Raw genomic sequence first — 19,615 nt, forward strand, 5'->3', positions numbered from 1 at the left:
TTAACTTAAATCAGACCAAAAGTTGATCCGATTTAACTTCAGACAGTGAGGGAAAAAAAGTGGATGTGTCTTTTTATTCAGTGTAAGTAAACATCTGGTTTCAAGTGAATGTGCATATGAATCTAAGTTATTTTTGGGGTTAGGTCAATCTGGTACAAGAACCATTTCAGTGGGAGCATTGTCCACTGTTGAAAATTTGGCTGAGCCATACTTAGCTAACTATGAGGTACACTGAGCCAAGCATTTCTTTCACTAATTAAACCCTTCAGGAATTTTCAGATGACCCGATAAATGGACCAGCACAGATTCCGTTAAAGCTGGCTTTATTGTTTAGATATTAAAAGTAATCACACTCTTCAGAGACACAGGCTGTTAAATACATAAATTAAAAGTTACATCCGATTGAATACTCGTAGAAATCACTGAGCCTAGGGCTCTTTCTGCACACGCAAAAAAGATTGTCACTTTTTCTTCTCTACATGTTGAAGTATTTTGTTCATGTGCCTCATGGCTATAAGAGCTGTGAGGATGCAACACATGAAGAGACAGGGGAAGGACACACAAGCCCACCACAGCTGCCGTTCTCCAAACACATCCAGCACTGCGTCCCGTCGCCTGGCGTAGTCCAGAAACAAAGCCTCCAGCTGGAACACGGTGCACAGGGACAGGAACAGGTGGAACACCTGATGACCCTGGCCCACAAAGTCACAGCGACCGGGAAAAAAACGCTCCGGAATTGGACAGGAGAAGAAGAAGGCAGCCAAAATGAATGAGCCAATCTGCAGGGCGTGAAAGGGGAGGGAGGCCTCCTGTGACCAGGGGACGGTGAGCAGACGGTGGGCTATGGGGCTAATATCTAGCACGTAGGCGAGGCTGGTGGGGATCAGCTGGCAGATTTTACGCTGCAGTGGATACGGCCGCCTGTACCTGGCCTTCGCAAAACAGCAGCCGGCGCAGGAGAGCCACCCAAAGAAGGCAGCACCGGGCAGAAACATCATCCCAATACTGTCTCTCCACGCTGGCTCAGAGGAGTAGAAGTAATGGCCGAGTGAGCAGCCATACTGGTATACCGCCACACCCACGTAGTCCAAAAAGAAGAAGTAGTAGTGCGCACGCTCGGAATGAGACTGCAGGAGGTGAGCTGCCACGCTGAGGCACAGATATGTGAGAGAAGACACCATGAAGAGGACGAGAGGTAGGGAGGCTGCATCCAAGGTGTACCCCAGGGCACCCACGTTGGCCCACCAGAGAAGCAGCAATGCTGGAGCTGCGAGCAAGTGAGTCCACACATTCAGGGTTTCGTTGTGCCGCTGGAAGAGGCTCAGGAGGTAGCAGCGCCAGTCTTGCTGGATGGGGCGGTAGCCCGACAGGATGTAGGGCTCTCGGAACAGAGCGGGGACCTGGGAGGCAGCAACGGTGGGGCAAGGTGACGGCAGGGAGGAAGGGAGGAGGTTAGAGAGGCGAAGGAGTCGGCTGAGTTGCTTGACGCTCAGCGTCAAAGTGCTGAACCCCTGCAGGATGTCAGCCGACATGACTTCTGATTGTTACCGTAACCCTGTGGATGAAGGAAAAAGAGTTAGTAAAGGATTTCTGGATTCTACGCCGTTTAGCACCCTGGATGCTATGTAATGAATATTTTGTACATAAGACAGTTTCTGTTAAGCTAATTTAAATTTTGTTTTTTCAAAGGAGCACAATCATGAGTGGCATCAATTTTATGGAGACCTTTGAACTTAATGTTTTGATACAGGAAAGAACTTAGAAGTGAGAACAGTGCTCAATTTAGTGTTACTTACCCTCAAAAGTGAGAGCATGGGGACAGTGGAGTGTGTTTTCATATCTAGAAGCGTGTACATGATGACATCATCAATATGCTAACTGATGCATGACACCCTGATCTCTATATTTTTTTTGTAAAAAGTGATGAATGATTGAGAACTAGTTCATTTTATAACTATGAACACAAAAGGATTCAGCTTTATTGTTTGGTCTGAACATAGAACAAAATTTTGTTAGAAATAATTCTTCTTTGTCAATGTTGATCACAGTATCTCAATTGATTGTCCAACTACGTCACATAGCCTATCTGATATGGCTCGAACGGTTTAAATCCTACCTTCCTGAAAGAACTTTCTTGTGTGGTACCACAGGGCTCAGTTTTGGAACATCTTCTCTTTCTTTTATACATTTTTACCTTCGGCAAGATAATCAGGCAGTTCCCTGATGTGTCTCACCATTTATATGCTGATGATATTCAGGTCCGTTGCTCTTTTAAGTCTCCTGAATATCTAAATTTGTCCTGTTTAATAAACTGCGTCAGTCATGTCAAACGTATAGAAACATTTATCTCATCTGAGAACTAAATATTTGAAATCAGACAATTTCTTGGTGTACTGACCTCCTCCATCACACCCAACCTTGGCATCATCTTTGATTCCACCTTGTCATTGGAGTTCCACTCTCGAGGTTGAACCAGAAACTACTTCTTTCAGCAAAGAACTATTTCAAAGCTTTGAACTTTGGCGTGCAAAGTTGGATTAGAAATGATAACTGACGCTTTTGTTTCTTCTCGTGTTGTCTTTTGACATCTTTAGATCGTCTACCGGTACATTTTAGAATTCATTTTTAATTTTCCATCTTTACTTTCAAAGCCTTGTGTGGTCAAGCTACATCACCGACCCGTTAGAGCCATATTCCCCTTCTTGTGGTTTGAGATCGTCTGGCCAAAGGCTTTTAACGGTTCCATGAACTTGTTCTAAAACCAGACGAGGTAGGTCAGTTAGAGATATGTTAGATATCCGTTATGTTTTATGGTTGATTTGCGGTTAACCACCATGTTGTTTTATCCAGTGAAAATTGCTATACAAATACAGTTCGCCTCACCTTACCTGCTGTCCGTCCTTAAAATTCCTCTAGTAGATGCACGTCTAATCCACATGGTGTTGTGCCCTGTCCAAACAAAGGTGAAGACAGTCGCCTGCATGTGTCCCCAACAGTAGCTGAGGTATGTGGCCCGACTTGCAAGAATCACCACCTCTAATGACAGCTAATGAAAGGAATCCAAGCCAACGCCAATGTTGTCATTGGCTACATTGTGAATGGAGCTGTTGCTCTTGTTCAAGGGTGTGCCATCACCTCTACTTCTGAATTGTTTGGCAACACAATCTGAACAGTATATATCTGACCTTGAGACTTAATTAAAAAAAAACAGAGAATATATGGAGGATTCACAAATTACGTGAGAAATTTGCTTTTAAAAGTGTGTTATTTTTAAGACTACACGTGTTCTCTTCAATGCCGGTTGATTTTGTTGACCTCATTGATATTAAAATAAGTACATGTCTATAATCGTACACAAGAAGAAAGTTTAATGTTGGACTTGTTGTCCATGAAAACATCGCTTCCATAGCGGTGTCATCTGTGTTAGAAAAAAATAAAGCGGTCTTGAGGAGGAGAAGGAACAACTTTTTACCTGCAGCTGCCGAACAGGACGGACACTTGGTGCTCTCCCGAACTCTCGCGTCCCTTCAAGCAGCCGGTGGGGAACAGGCCCGTTAACGCTGCCCGGCACGTCCAGACGACTCCTTCATGTTGAGCTGAGGAGGAGGTCTCATTCGGGAGGGAACCGGCAGAAAAGCCCAGCGGTTGACCCGAAGCGACAGCCCCGGAGAGCTGGAGGTGTGGGCGGGGTTTGACTGACCAGGAACGCCCTGAGGGGAGCTTTAACTGCCAAAAGTTAATACAACGCGTTTCCAAATTCAAAAATCATATGTTAAAAATGCTTTATTTTTAATTTAAGTTATTTGATTTGTTCTTACATTTAAATATGTCAAAACATTAAAAAATGTAGCTCCTCCACTATTTTAGTCTAAATCAAATACACTTGACATAAGACAGACACAAATAACGTAACAGTAGCTTTTCAGCAAGAGAAATGTTAGTTTCTTTCTTGAATATTTATAAAACGTAGTTGCTCCGCTGTCAGATTTTTCACTTAAAACACGAAAAATGTCTTGTTATAAGTGGGAGATGAATATGCCTGTGAAACTAGTTCTTCTTCTTTTTTAAAAATCTATACTCAAGAATTATTAAGTTAAAACAAACTTTTTGTCTTATTTCAAGTCATATTTGCACTAGAAACTAGACAAAAATTCTTGGTAAGATTTTTTTTTATTCCATTGATTCATTCCATAGAGTGTGTGATACATTTCAAGTGTTTATTTCTGCTCAATTTGATGACTACTACTACTACTACTACTACTACTACTACTACTACTAATAATAATAATAATAATAATAATAATACAAACTGAAATTCGGTTTCTCAGAGAATTTAGAAAATTCCACCAGGTCAATAACAAATGAGTTTTAATAAACAAATGTTATAACATGGCTGCATAACAAAAAGGGAGCAAGCTCTGCTCCAATAACTCAAAGGAAATTAAATAAAAACCTGAATCATGTATGTAATAAATCTGGTTAATATGTAAGTTTAATTTTTTTTAACTTAATTACTGAAAGAAATACATATGAAGTATTCTAATGTATTGAAATGCTAAATTCTTTTAATTTGCTATTTTTCTATGGAACATAACTAAAAACAGATTAAATACTTGTTTTCAAAACTTCTCTTTTTAGTTATCTTTTTGTGGTATTTTTCGACTAACACAAAGTAGAGAATAATTGAAGAGTATAAGGAAATTAAAAATGGTTTTAAAATTCTTTGGAAAAAAAAAATGTTTAGTGTGGCGTATGTATTCACTTTCCAAAATAGCTCAAGCTCAGTCACATTGGATTCGGTAAATTTTGTGGCAGTAGTTGCCTTTATTTGCGGTATTTAGACAAAGGGACAGAGGTAGTAAAGGTCCCGGCATCGGGACCTGCGAGGATGTAGTGACGCTTATTCCACTGTCTTGCTCTCCAGTAAATTCATATAGTCTATACGGCTAGTTTTGTCTCAGTGTTGAGTTGTGATAGATGAAAAAAGTTTTTTTGTCGCCATCTCCTGGACAAAATTAAAAACGCACACTCATCGTGTCGTTTCCTCGAGCACTAACGGCCCCGCCTCTTCCTTCTCGTTTTCGCGGTTCTTCTCCGCGAGGGCGGAGTCACGCTTCAACCGGAGCATTCTATTGGACAGCTTCACGTCGACCCGCCGAGTATGCAAACAGCACGTTTCGCGTCGGACCAATCGCGTATCACGCTTCATTCGCTCGCGGGACGCAGTGGCGCGAAAAGCTTTCAGTCGGTCGTGTGGTAAAGCAGCAGCGGGGAAGAGCAGCTCCGAGACTTTAGCGGCTTTTTAGAAGAAAGTAACTAATCGGATAAAAATGGCAACCGATACAGCAGATGACCAGGAGATGAGGGAAGCACAGAGGGACTACCTGGACTTTCTGGACGACGATGTGAGTAACGCTTTTGTCCGGTTAAAAAACATCAACAACAAAGGACAGTCATGTGTAGTTATGAAAAAGCATGTGGTCTAATTATTTAATCTAATGATTTGGAAAATAGAAAACAAAGAATACATTTATCAGCTTAAAAGTAACAGCAGTTCTTATAATCTTGTTGAAGTTGATGCAAACGTTAATGCGCATTTTATTTTATTTTAGTTTCATTATACAATGATGTCACTGTTTCATCAAACGTTAACTTCCGGGTGTGGTGTTTTTAAAAATTATTGTTATTATTTTCTTCAAATCGCAGCAAGACCAAGGCATTTACCAAAGCAAAGTCCGGGATATGATCAGTGAGAATAAAGCCCGGCTCATCGTGAACATCAACGACCTGAGGAGGCGCAACGAGACCCGGGCTGCTAAGTAAGACACACAGGATTACGAGCACCGGTATTTAGAAATACCGATTCTGAATGCTAATAACTAAAACATGAAATGATCTGAGGCTTTTACACCAATTAAAAGCATCTCTCAGGGGAAGTAAATAGCTTTTTAGATCAGTGTATTCAAGGAGGTAGCTCTCTACTGCCTCTTGTGGACGAAAACAACACTGTAATTACCCTGCTTTGGAAAATTAGCCGCAACTATTGAACTTTTCCACACTTTATGTCGTCACAACTACTCTCTGGACCAACATAAACTAATATACGACTAGTTGCATTAGCTTAAAGTGATTGTTTAAAAAGATATTTGACAAGTAAAGACTCTTAAGATTAAATTGGATTACCTCTGAGCAACGCAACCAGTTGCCATCTTGAGTCATTTAGTTGGTCGACCCAACTGGTGTATTTTAAATATGGCTGTTGTGTGTTGGCTCCCTACCTTATTATGAAACATGGTGTTGGCAACATCATGCTGAAGGGATGCTTCTCTTCTAAGGGAACAAGCAACATAGCCAGAGTTAGCTTGGTGGTTTTACCTTCCAGCAGGATAACAACCTTAGACACCCACAAAATGGAAAGGTTTAGATAAGTGTATTTATGTGTTTGAATGGACTACTCGAAGTCTAGACCTAAATCCAGTTGGCAAGACTTGGAAATGTATCTTCACAAATGGCTGACACGCTATCCGACTGTGCCTGATTTGTTTTACACAATAAAAACGTTTGTAGTTTTTCTGTCTTAACATAGTGGTCTAATCTCTCTTCCTGTCCCTCAGACTGATGAGCAACGCGTTTGAGGAGCTGCTGGCGTTCCAGCGGGCCCTGAAGGACCTGGTGGCCTCGGTGGATGGGACCTACGCCAAGCAGCACGAGGAGTTCTTCATTGGCCTGGAGGGGAGCTTCGGCTCCAAGCACGTCTCCCCACGAACCCTGACCTCCCGCCTGCTGGGCAGCATAGTGTGTGTGGAGGGCATCATCACCAAGTGTGAGTTTCGCCGTTCCGATTTCCAGTGGGGACTGCTGGCACAAGAAAATGCGAACCTTGGTCTTATCTTTCATTTAAAAAGTAGATTATCCAAATTAAAGCGATGGTTACAATTTGATGAATTTGAAATGGAATACCTTTAGGTACTTACTTATATGTGTTGGTGTCCTTGAAGGCAGTGCTAGTTCCAACCGAGCTCTTTGAACCGCTGAGTGGTTGTCACGGGAGATTGAAGGATTTCCCAAACATGCGAAAAGAATCAGGACAACACTGATAGTGTGATTTTGATGACGGAATGACATTACAGCATCATTTAAAGCTCACAAAAGTTCTAAATAATACTGCCCCTTAAAAGTCATTTTGCTAAATTCTTAAGATTAAGTAAATGGCAAAATTATTTCCCTTTTGCATTAGCGCCACCTAGTGTCCGTCTGTGCAAGTTCCTGCAGATTTCTATGTGTATTCATTCTTTGCGTGAACATTCCAGGTTCCCTGGTTCGTCCCAAAGTGGTGCGCAGCGTCCACTACTGTCCCGCCACCAAGAAGACGATGGAGAGGAAGTACACAGACATGACCTCTTTGGACGCCTTCCCCTCCAGCGCTATTTACCCCACTAAGGTACGCACTCGAAGGAGGTCCCTTCTGAAGCGTTGCGGTGAAAACCCGCCAAATATTCATTGTGAATATTCTGACAGGATGAGGAGAACAACCCTCTAGAGACGGAATTCGGCCTGTCCATCTACAAGGACCACCAGACCATCACGGTGCAGGAGATGCCGGAGAAAGCGCCGGCAGGCCAGCTGCCTCGCTCCGTGGACATCATCCTGGACAACGACCTGGTGGACGTGGTCAAACCAGGAGACAGGGTGCAGGTGATCGGAACATACCGCTGCCTGCCGGGGAAGAAGGGAGGATTCACCTCTGGCACGTTCAGGTGGGACTGGTGCAAGAAATACTGGGCTGGATGTTGACGCAGTTATATTATCAGATTGATTCATTCAAGGTCTCAGCAGGTTGCAGCAAGTTTTGAAAATGACGGCACAAGTTGGTGGACAAGTTTGAATTGTCCACCACAGGGGCGCCAAATAAGCACGGTATTTAAACAGCAGGTCTTTGAGTGCCACGCTGAGGTTGAGCCATCAAGTGATGCTCTGGGGGATAGGGTCTTTCTTTTTTTCCTTAATTTTTTCTTTTATCATACACTGAAAGTGTCAAAATAAACCAGCTCATACAAACGCACTGTACAGGCCGAATACACCGTCACCTTCCTAAAATAATGGTCATTTTTTATTAGGTGATTTATTTATTTTTGTCTGAATCATCTTTTGGCAGTAAACATGCTGGGGTGATTTTAATTTTTAATTTGTTTTTTCTCTAGTTTTTTATTTCTCACACATTCATTGAAAGTGTTAAAATTAAAAGAACTAAGACAAATGTGTTGCCAAAACATAAAAAAGAGGAATATGATGGGTAAGGAGAACAATAAGACAAAAAAATTAAACTTCTGTCAATATTGCAAGTATGGAAAATGAAAAAAAAAAATTCAGGGACATTTTTTTAATCATTACCATGCAAAATCACCTTGCTCTGAAACAAGGTGGTGGCAGTGTTATGCTAAAGGAATCTTTTTCCTGGATGACGCTAAAGATCATGCTACTAAATATGTCAGGAGAGCTGAAAAACGGTGGTGGCAGCACCATGCTGTGTGCATGTTGAGGGAAACAATCCAAATGCGATGTATTTCTAAAATCGGTACCTGATTCAAGCTGTTGTATTTGTTCCACTGCTGCCCCCTGCAGGACCATCATGATAGCGTGTCACGTGAAGCAGATGAGCAAAGAGGTGTCTCAGTCGTTCTCTGCCGACGACGTGGCCAAGATCAGGAACTTCAGCCGGACCCGCTCCGTGGTAAGTCCGAAACCCGGCGGACATTGAAGGGGAAACGTATGTGAAGGCGCTGAGTCAGCTCCTCCTCTTTCAGAATGTGTTCAACCAGCTGGCCCGCTCGCTGGCGCCTAGCATCCACGGCCACGACTACATCAAGAAGGCCATCCTCTGCATGCTGCTGGGTGGCGTGGAGAAGGTTCTGGAGAACGGCACGCGTATCCGAGGAGACATCAACGTCCTGCTCATCGGTACCTCAGCTGCATTCACCATGAGTCTGTTCAGAGGGAACCTGTGCAGTTTCCAGCTCAGAATAGCACCTAGTTTTTCAGAATTTAACAAAATTACCTTTTTTTTTTCTTTTTTTGTTTTTTTTTAAGCCACTGTGGATGTTTGACTGCCAAGTGTTTGTAAGAATACAAGTTCTCATCTCTGCGTTCCAGATTACTGATTTTTTGATTCAGCAGAATGAGCTCATTCACTGTGGACTAGAATAGTAGTTTCAACCAAAAGTCATTAATGAGTTTAGGAGGAATAAACATGAGCTTGTGATGTGGAATGTCTTAATATCAGGGTTTCTTCTATGTATGGAATTGGATTTTTATTGTTTCAAATTTAAGATAAGTTTGAGATGTCACTATTTAAGTCATTGATCATTGTGGTTTTTCAGTTGCTAACAGCTAAAACCAGTCAGAAATAAGTTTTTTTTTTTGTTTTTTTTGTAAGCGAATCTGTATTTGATCCAGATTTTTTACGTCGACTTGAACTGTGGTGGTGAAATGCGTGTTTTTTTTTTTTTTTTTTTTTTCTTCTTTACTACCCTGCTGAATCAGGGAGAGCTTCAACTCTGTTGAATGATTTGTGTGGCAGAATCATATGATGAAACCCAACTAGGTGCATGAAATGCCTTAAATCTGACAGGAAAAAAGATATATATAATTTTTTTAATTTTGAAATTGATATTTGTTTTAGAAAATCAACCTCAACGGAAAAAAAAAAAATCCACATTAGGAATTTTGAATTCAAGTACCTATCTTGTTCATTTTTGGAAAATACTTCTTCGTCACGTTTGCTCTCGTTCAGGTGACCCATCGGTGGCCAAATCCCAGCTGCTGCGCTACGTCCTCCACACGGCGCCCAGAGCCATCCCCACCACCGGCCGAGGCTCCTCTGGCGTGGGTCTGACCGCTGCCGTCACCACCGATCAGGAGACCGGTACTTTCCTCTCGCTTTCCCTCCCACCACCCACACAAACTGGTTCTTCTGCTTTTGAATCTGGCAACCTATCGATTCTTTCCCTCCGTCAGGAGAGCGGCGCTTGGAGGCGGGCGCCATGGTGCTGGCCGACCGCGGCGTGGTGTGCATCGACGAGTTCGACAAGATGTCCGACATGGACCGCACGGCCATCCATGAGGTGATGGAGCAGGGCCGGGTTACTATCGCCAAGGCCGGCATCCACGCCCGGCTCAATGCCCGCTGCTCCGTGCTGGCAGCGGCCAACCCAGTCTACGGCAGGGTGAGTTAAAAACCGCGTCTCTGCGTCCTGTGGTGAAACACTGTCTCAATCACCTTCCTCCGTCTCCTCCACAGTACGACCAGTACAAAACCCCCATGGAGAACATCGGCCTGCAGGACTCGCTGCTGTCGCGTTTCGACCTGCTCTTTATCATGCTGGACCAGATGGACCCCGAGCAGGACCGCGAGATCTCGGACCACGTGCTGAGGATGCACCGTTACCGCGACTCCCGCGAGCAGGAGGGAGCAGGTACCGAACAAGACCGCTGTAAGACCGCTGCTCCCCGTCAGGACCCCACATTCTGATGCCATTTTGTTCTGGTCTTGCGTCCAGCCATGACACTGGGCGGGTCGGTGGACGTGCTGGCCACGGATGACCCGGACGCCATGACGGAGGAGCATGAGGAGCTGCAGATTTACGAGAAACACAACAACCTGCTGCACGGAAGCAAGAAGAAGAAGTAAGGCTTTAAGGCTTTTTGAGACCATTATGCCTGGAATTTAAGACCTGTGTTACAACAGAAATGTACAAAAAGAAAATTGCATGTTGCCATCCTTCTAAAAATAATGCTTAAAACATCTTTTGGAAAGAAAGCGGTGGGTTTCTTTTTGCAAAAATTGACTTGCACCATTATTTTAGGAAGATGACAATATTTTCATAACTGTGGCAAGATTTTTGGTGCAAAAGGGCACACAACAGTTGTGACTCAGTGGTAAATATAAACATTGTCCAGTCATCTGGGAATAAATTTTCACATTCCCTTGATGTACTGATAGACGCTAATTAGTGGTAGCCTTAACTGCCTCGAGTCCCAATGGAATGAAAATGTCTGTGTCAACTCAAACACAAAACAAATTACATAGAAAATACAAAATGAAATGGAACCTGTGATTCACGTATTTTTAAGGCCTTTATTTCAGATGCATGAATTTAAGTCTTTTTAAGGACATGTTTTAGGAAGTGTCTGAAGTACAAAAGGTGTGCAAACAATAAGCTTTTCGCTTTGTTCCAGGGATAAGATTTTGAGTAAGGAGTTCATGAGGAAGTACATCCACATCGCTAAGATTATCACACCTGTGCTGACCGAGGAAGCAGCCAATCACATCGCAGAGGAGTATTCCAGGCTGAGGAGTCAGGAGCAGCTGGCAGCCGATATTGCCAGGGTGAGCACTTCACATCAATCTTAAAACTAAATTGATTTTATTCTTCAATTAAATTTTCAGTTTTAAAAGATTTTATTTGGGGAAAATCTGTATTTTTTTCTACCCCATCAATGTACAGTTTGGATTTCCATAGTTCAGATAGATGTCAGCCCACACATGGAGTATCATCTTTTTTGAAAGGGGTGTTTTGCAAATTTTTTTTATTTGGACTTTAAATTCAAATCAACAGATAGAAGGGATGATTGAAGTTAAAGCCAGTTTTCCTACTCTTTTCCTGTCATTCCTATTTTACTTTTAAAAAAAAAGTGAGAAAAATCAAATTTAGCATTTAAAAGAATCCATTTTATTTTTAGCAAATGGCGCCTAATCCTACTGTAAAAGTTTTTTTTTAAAAAAAAAAAAAAAAAAGAAACACCCCATAACTCTGACTCCTCCTCTTTCCCTGCCCAGACCTCTCCTGTGACGGCCCGTACTCTAGAGACCCTGATCCGCCTCTCCACGGCGCACGCCAAGGCCCGCATGAGCAAGGCGGTGGAGCTGGAGGACACAGAGGTTGCCGTGGAGCTAGTCCAGTTCGCCTACTTTAAGAAGGTTTGTCATCCATTAAGCACTCAAACGGAAATGGATCGAGAACTCCCCAAAAAGCTTGTCTCCATTGTTGTTGTGCCCTTTGTCATTTAGGTTCTGGAAAAAGAAAAGAAGCGCACGAGACAGGACCGCGACTCTGACTCAGAGGAAGATGACGACGAAGAGGCGCCTCCCAGTCAGCGCTCGCAAAGAACTCGGAAAAGGTACCAACACACATCGTTGTACTTTTATACAAACTAAGAACTTTGTATTGACTTTCATTCATTTTAACCTTAGATAAAACTTAATTCACACCATACCTACGAATCTAACTAGTAGAGTTCATTAGAACAGCAAAAAACTGAGGACAGGGGAAAGATTTTTCACAATCTCTATTTGTTTGTACATATTGTGAAAATGGTCCCTCTATATGTCATAAGTACACACACATGCCAAAGTGTCCTCATAATTACAACTGTCCCCAGAATCTTGGTTGTTCATCAACAGTAAGACCTCGTGATGATGGCAAAACAAACACACACTTACTCATATTTTGACTTTGTATCGACTTTCACTCATTTTAGTTACTACATTTATGCTTAACCATTACCAACATATTTCTAACCTTAATCAAAACCTGATTCACACGGTAACACTTATTTGAAGGGGGTGAAATAAGACTGTCATGACACTGTCATAAACATGACATAACACCTGTCATGAACATGAATAAGCCTTCATGAATATTAATAACTGTTGTCATAAAGCGTCATTCGGTAAATTATGACACTTTTAATACAAAGTTGACATAATTCAAAATGTCTTTGTTATGACAACTTGACATTAACCAATAAATCATTACTGTTTAAACTTTACCTTTAATAACATAAAGTTACCTAATTTTTAAAGTGCAATCAGTAATACTTTTATACCAAATTTATATCGGTAATGATTTCTTGGTTAATGTCAAGTTGTCACAACAAAGACATTTTGGATAATGTCAACTTTGTATTAAAAGTGTCATAATTTACCGAATGACACTTTATGACAACAGTCATAAATATTCATGAAGACTTATTCATGTTCATGACATGTTATGTCATGTTTATGACAGTGTCATGACAGTCTTATTCACGCCCCTTCAAATAAAGTGTTACCATTCACACCATACCTGTAAACCTAACCTTATGAACATTATAACCAGAATTTGGCCCCCCTAAGGTCCAACGATCTTCAGAAGGTTTGGTGAATAAACCAGAAAAGGTCCTCAATGGGCCTCAAAGCTTGAAGTATTAAGCTTTCATACTTTTTATTTCTCTTAATATTTGCAACCACAAATATTAGTGTTTTTATTGAGATTTTTTGGCAAGAAGAGAAATGGGGTGTTGCTTTTAATATTTTTTGTAGTTAACAAACTGAATACAGTTCCCTTTACTCTGGTTCCCTAAAATAAAATCCAGTCAATTCTCTGGCATTTAAGATACAGTAGTTTGATTGGACTAAATGCCAGAATGTTCAACGGGTTGGGGTGCTTGTTGTTGCTCAGATGACTGACATTTCTTCCTTGTGTCATGCAGGGGGCGCCAAGGCTCTCAGAGTAGCGAGCCCTACAGCCCGTATGACTTCAGTGAAGAACAGGATGTCCCTGAGAGTAAGCGGCTGTCTCATCGTCCCACATTGCTTTCTAAATGACTGAACTGAAAACCTCATTTTTCAGAGAATGAGCCACCTCTCTCTCACAGGCTGGCTTCTCTAACCTTATTCTGCATCAAATGTGGAGGAAATACTTCCTGCTGTGCTCTGAATTCACTAATCGCAAAATTTTCAGTTTGAAGTCTCACTCTGAGCTTTATTTTTATAGTTCAAGCTGGCACCCCAAAACCGGCCAAACCCCAGCAGCAGGAGGAGGAACCCATGGAGGCCATGTCACAAGCTGAAGGTGCCGAACCCTCAGCCGAGAGGTACGCCACTGATGTTTCTACAACTCCTTCATGTGAAGTTTGCGCTAATGATGCATCTGTGCAACCCAATCACTGTTTCTCCTGATCTCTTCTTCCAGGCTGAAGGAGTTCAAGTCGTCCCTGTTTGCCGTTTTCCAGTCGGCTCACGCGCAGTCGGTAAAAATGACAAAGCTCATGGATGAGATCAACAAAGAGCGGGAGAGCCGCTTCACGGAGCGTGAGGTTCGTGCCGCCCTGGCTCGCATGCAGGACGACAACCAGGTCATGGTGGCCGATGACATCATCTTCCTCATCTGAGGAAGGATGAGTGTTCCCCAAAAGCAAATTAAATATGGACATAAACATACTGGGTTGTTTCTGTTCATATCCTGAAGATTTTTTGTTGTATCTTTGTGGTGTACCAACCCAATCACCATTGGATAGGACACCGCTGTGTTCTGATTCAGTATTCAGTGAAACAGACATGATGTGGAGTCCAGTTTTGTTAAAAATCTGTAAATAGTTCTTCTTCTTTTTTAAATAAATGTAGCTGATATAAAAAATAAAATTAAATGTTTTGGTGTACTATAACTCAGTTCCTGTGTGTTCTTGGATGGACTAGAACCAAGCTTTGTTATTCCACCTAAAATAAGTTTAGTTTCTGCCTTGCGCCGTCAGTGATGGAAATGTCCAGCTCTGTTGTCAGTGAGCCCCAGCTTGAAATCCAAATTTTGATCTCCATTTTGTCTTGAAATATTTTAATACATTTGGTAAAGTGCTCTAACCTTTACCCTACTTTGTGTTTATCTCATAAATCTAATAAAATACATTGAAGTCTGTAGGTGACAAATGTTGGATCAAATGTAAAATGAAAATCTTGGATTAAAAGATGAGTAAATCTGTTTTGCATTCACTAAATGAGTCAGCGGCAGTTGGTCCTTAGGTGGCGCTGCACTCCAAGATAAAGAGGTTGGAAAAAAATTAAAACACCGATTAAAATTCCTCATTCAACAGTGAATTTTCCCTACCAGACTCTTATTTGTCTTATGCTCCTGGTTGTTAGGGGGAAAATAAACATTTGGCCAATCAGCGTTGCTGAATTTAATAGGGCACTGGAAATTTCTCCCTTGCCAAAAAAAATGTTTCTATGTAATGCTCGTCCCCATGCAAATAAACAATAAAGAACAAAAGCTTATCTCAATTCATTTCTTGATATTGTCGCATTTAGTTATTGTTCGTTTCAAACCGAGTTGCTTTCTTTGAATCAAATTTCCTTGTGGACTTGGTGATCGAAAAAGATGGTCATTAGTTCAGGGAAACTCTGCTGTTTCCCGGAACAACCGTTGCACTTTTGAACGTCTTCCTGCCTCAAGAAGCCTGTTTACAAGAAGTGATTGAAACCCCCATCAGATCCAGGTCTCACTCTGCGTGGGAGGACGATCCTTTAACAATGTAGGCTTCCGCACATGTTGCAAAGCAGGTTTGCGGATCTCTTTTATGCTCTTATTTGGATTTATTAAGTAGGCTGCTATGAATCTTATCTGGTGAACTTTGGTTAGATTGACAGTTTTGGTAGAAGTGGTTCACAGCAATCACTGCAAACATGTCTCAGGCGTACGTCGAGACTTTCAGTGTGCTCTCATGACTTTGATCAAGCTGAAGATGTGACGAATAATCGCTTCTGCTTAAAATATTCTCTCTGCTTTTAGTAAATATGAAACAGGCCTTGAGCTCGACACCCACATTTGACACAAATCAGTGTAAAAAAAAATAAAAAATTGGAGCAGGATTTGCCCCGTCCTCGTAGAAACGCCGATTTTGTATCCGAGAAGCATGACCTATTGCAATACTAGAGGACTTCGCATCATGTTTATTTGCAAAAAATTATACTAAACATCAGTATGTGTCTTTTGTCCTCCTGTCTGGGTGAAGCCCACACTATAAAAATCACTGTGTTAACTGCAACAGAAACACAACAGAACAATTGATTTGTTAAACTCAGTTTGTGATCAAATGTTTCTAATTGCTTGAAGCTGTTTTTGCCTACTGGCTTGTGTTACGGGAATGTCTTCTATTTGCATGCGATCTTACATTTGGATGGTGGCCTACATTTTTGTAGTCGCCAGGGTTTACATGCTTGCCTGGGTTTGCATTGAGGCCTCCGTCTTGTGTGATCATGGTGAGGGCCTCTAACGCCTCTGTTTTTGTGGAGCCCCGTTTGCCTGGCCACCTCCGTTGTTTAGTTGGAGTTGTCAGTTTGCATGGACACGATTGCTCTTTTTGTGACGAACATTTATGTTGCTCATTTTTAATTTCTGCTCTGAGCTCTGCAACTTGACCCTTCTGAGATTTGATTGTTTCCTCCTGTTGATCAAGGTTAGTCTTCAGCGGGGTTTTTTGCCAGATTCTCATTGTTTAAGATGTTTTTTTTTCACCTGCCGTTTAAAGCTGCAGTTTGTAACTTTAATAAAACATATTTTTACATGTTTATTAAAATTGACAGTATGATATGAGACATATAATCTGTGAAAATTTTTTAGCTCTTCTGTCTTCTCTCAGTGCTAACTAGAAAACAACCAATCAGGGCCAGTAGAATAATCTCGGCGCTGTCAGTCATGCTTCTATGCTTTTCTCTCCTTTGCTCTCTGGTATGTTACAACTTCTTCTCAATAGCATAGCCTGCTGTGAATGCTAAGGCTAGTTAGCATAGCCACCGTTGATGGGAAATAAACACTTTTTGTAATGGTAAGTTGGTTTTCTGCCATTAGCAGACTGAGCAGTGCATACATAAGCTTTATTGACAGCGCTAAGACCCTCCTGCTAGGTCTGATTGGTTGTTTTGACTTGAAGTGGTACACAGCAATAGAACACTGGATGGAGGTGGAGGAGATCAATATTTTCATAGATTTTCACGCTCTCATTGACTGTAACTTTGACTTTCTCTTGTGGTTTTGTAAGTTGGAAGCCACATAGTCGAACAGGGCCTGGAAGTCAGCCCACTCTGTTTGTTGGTATTGGCCTGAGAAACTCAGACTATATAAGTGAGGTGCCTGAGAGGAAGTAGAGGCACTGAAGTGTTTCCTTTGTTTTTCTGACCTTAGAGATGACTGACAAGCTCGATGGATTACATTTCAGTTGTAGAGGCCTGGAGTCAGCAGAGGGAGAAGATTCTGGCTGAACTTCTCAAATTCACCAGAAGGAACTGATTTCCCTTAGATTTCTTTACCACATAGTTGACTTGGATGTCAAGGGCAACCATGTCTACCCTCGAAAGATTAGCTGGAGGCATTTCATTTCTGCAAACAACCCGTGTTTGCTCCCTGTGCAACTTTATGTACATTTGTCTGATGTCTGGAATCCACTTCTCACTTGCTTCACTAAGATTTGAACATGCTGTTTTTAAAAAGTCTGGCTTATTTCTATGATTTATCACAGTGTGTCATCAGCTGAGGTCATAGTACATTTCTAATTTAACATGCTGTGTGCAAAAAGACAAAGCATAACACAGAATAAACTTTATTATTGCTTAGGCAATACATTTGAGGATAATTTTTTTTTGTATTTTACTGATTAGAAGGAACTTGTTGAAAGAAGTTGAGAACTTCCAGTTACTCAACATTTTTGTGATGTTTCTAGATATATCTCACTTTGCTAATATTTCAGTTATATCATTAAATCCAAAAGTGTATTTGTCAAATTAAATAATTATGAAACATTTTTCTTCATGTAATTCAATACACACAATGTAGTGCACAGTGTACTCATAGAAGCCTACATCTTGCCAACCACTAAGTGGCAGAAGTGCAGAGGCAGAGAATCAGTTTCTCTTTCTGAAAGTGTTTTTCACAAACTCCACCTTTACACAAAGCTTCAACCTATTAATTCACTCACCATACAAGCTGCACTTCTAATGTTCCCTCTGTCGTCAAATAAACTCTGATAACTGTGCATCAAATTTACGACAAAGCGGGATATCTTTCTCACTGAAAAATATTTTCTTCAACAATGCGTCCACTTTTCTGTTTTCCTCCATTGCGATTTCAGACTCACTTTTAATCGATTTGATCTATCTCTGAAACTTGGCCAGTCATACCGGCATCAATGAACCTATGAGATATGCTTTACTAGCTCTTTTATCACGGAAATAACCTTTATGGATCTTCATTTGTACCCCAAGCTCCAATTGTTCCAGTTATTTATTTGAAATTAAGTAGTGCGCCAGAAAAAAGGATTCTGAGGGCTATATATCACCCACAGACCATAGGTCCTAATGGCGGTAAGCATTAAACAGAATAGAAGTTTGTATCAAGTCTTCAAAGACTCTGGACATTGTTGAGTTGTTGTAGTTGACCTGCTTCTACAGTGTCATATGGAGGACCAGAACAGTACCTGAAAGGAAGAAGAGTATGGATTATTGAAAATAAGATCTGGATCTCAATGGGGTTCTACCAGGTTATGTAAAGAGGAAAAAATTAGCATGATGGACCTGGTGGTGGGTAAATGGATTGGAGCTTAATCAGCAGTAGTGTGGGGTTTCTCAAGGAAAGCTGAATCAGATTACCAATCCATCTTGTTCCCACCCTCACCTGTGATCAAAAGGTTTGGGTCCAGACTGAAAAAGCAAAATCTCAGAAACAAGTAGCAAATTGACTGTACCTTGGAATGCATTGGAGTGAATGTACTTGAGAAAGCGCTATACAAATACAAGCCATTTACCACACATAGGATTCACTGTAGACATCAGTACAACGGCTCAGAAAGTAGAACATAATTCCAAACTAACAAATAACTGACCTACTTTCATGATCTCTCACTTCACCTGTTACTAAAACTAAATCCTTCTTTCCATTTCCACTCATATATTGTATTAAATCCATTTCTATTTGGACTTGTATTACTTTTCTTCACTGCTCTTCTTTGGGCCAGAGCAGTGAAACCCAACATGCTACCAGCAGAAAATGCGTATTCGTGGTGACATGAGGTGCCTTGGCAACAGCTGTTCATGCATTTCAAGTTGAAGCTTCCCTGCTTGTTATTCCATTACTTTGTTTTGACGTTATGGTTGTGTGTGGGAGTTTGTTGTTTCAGTAAAAGGGTTGTTTCATGCAAAGAAAGGGCCACAACACTCTGTGTTTTAATCATCCATGTCTGCATTGCAGTGCATGGAAAAATAGATTGTGACCCCAATTAGATATTTATCTTGTTCTCATTTTATTGTGTCAAATTGCTCATTCCTTGTATTGGCATTTTACACCAGCACAGCTCTCGCTTCTCACCATCGCCATCTTTTTGTTTCTTCTTTAGATATCTGGGACTATTTAATCACTTTCAGCCAGTCATTAAATCTGATGGAAAAGTGAATGTTTGCAAATGCTTTTAAATTTTTGTTCAATTTGGGAAATAGATTTGCTGAAACATGTTCAACACCTGGTTGGCTTGTCGGGGCAGTGCACTGAGAACTGTTTGGAATGGAGGAGGTGCATTTTGGCAGGAGAATTGAGAAATATGGGACAAAATGAGGAGTTATGAGTTTTTTGCTCCCTTAGAGTTGATTTAATAAGAATTTTGCAATAATGAGAAATAGATGACCAAACAATCTTTGGCAGATCTTTGCAGCTTATTAAATATTGTTCATTTCACTGTTACTATTTATTATATATTTATATAAAAACTGATGCAGCCAAAAAGGTTGATATTCCCCACCAACAAACAATCTGGGGTC

General features: G+C 41.2%; 2 protein-coding genes across 4 annotated transcripts; one reads left to right on the plus strand and one right to left on the minus strand.

The window, feature by feature from the left end:
* Positions 1 to 306: 306 nt before the first annotated feature.
* Positions 307 to 3,956, minus strand: paqr8 (progestin and adipoQ receptor family member VIII). Of its 3 annotated transcripts, none has more exons than XM_015028379.1 (2): positions 3,473 to 3,956; positions 307 to 1,555 (listed from the first exon to the last, which is right to left on the minus strand). In XM_015028379.1, exon 2 carries the CDS (start codon positions 1,530 to 1,532, stop codon positions 462 to 464), a length of 1,071 nt encoding a protein of 356 aa, XP_014883865.1. In that variant the 5' UTR covers positions 1,533 to 1,555; positions 3,473 to 3,956; the 3' UTR covers positions 307 to 461. The 3 variants fall into 3 exon arrangements, with proteins under 3 accessions (XP_014883865.1, XP_014883867.1, XP_014883866.1); XM_015028381.1 differs by lacking the exon at positions 3,473 to 3,956 and adding an exon at positions 2,889 to 3,409; XM_015028380.1 differs by lacking the exon at positions 3,473 to 3,956 and adding an exon at positions 2,680 to 2,753.
* A 1,088-nt stretch (positions 3,957 to 5,044) lies between these two features.
* On the plus strand, positions 5,045 to 14,275 carry mcm3 (minichromosome maintenance complex component 3). Its single transcript, XM_015028382.1, has 17 exons — positions 5,045 to 5,405; positions 5,707 to 5,819; positions 6,615 to 6,823; positions 7,311 to 7,441; positions 7,519 to 7,757; positions 8,623 to 8,731; positions 8,805 to 8,958; positions 9,791 to 9,922; positions 10,015 to 10,223; positions 10,298 to 10,472; positions 10,557 to 10,683; positions 11,236 to 11,386; positions 11,837 to 11,977; positions 12,068 to 12,177; positions 13,531 to 13,604; positions 13,815 to 13,914; positions 14,013 to 14,275. The coding sequence occupies exons 1-17, from the start codon at positions 5,331 to 5,333 to the stop codon at positions 14,209 to 14,211; spliced, it is 2,448 nt and encodes an 815-aa protein (XP_014883868.1). The 5' UTR covers positions 5,045 to 5,330; the 3' UTR covers positions 14,212 to 14,275.
* Positions 14,276 to 19,615: the final 5,340 nt, after the last annotated feature.

The sequence above is a fragment of the Poecilia latipinna genome, unplaced genomic scaffold (assembly GCF_001443285.1).
Source record: "Poecilia latipinna isolate Pla-1442-1.1 unplaced genomic scaffold, P_latipinna-1.0 Scaffold122, whole genome shotgun sequence".
Lineage (NCBI taxonomy): Eukaryota > Metazoa > Chordata > Actinopteri > Cyprinodontiformes > Poeciliidae > Poecilia > Poecilia latipinna.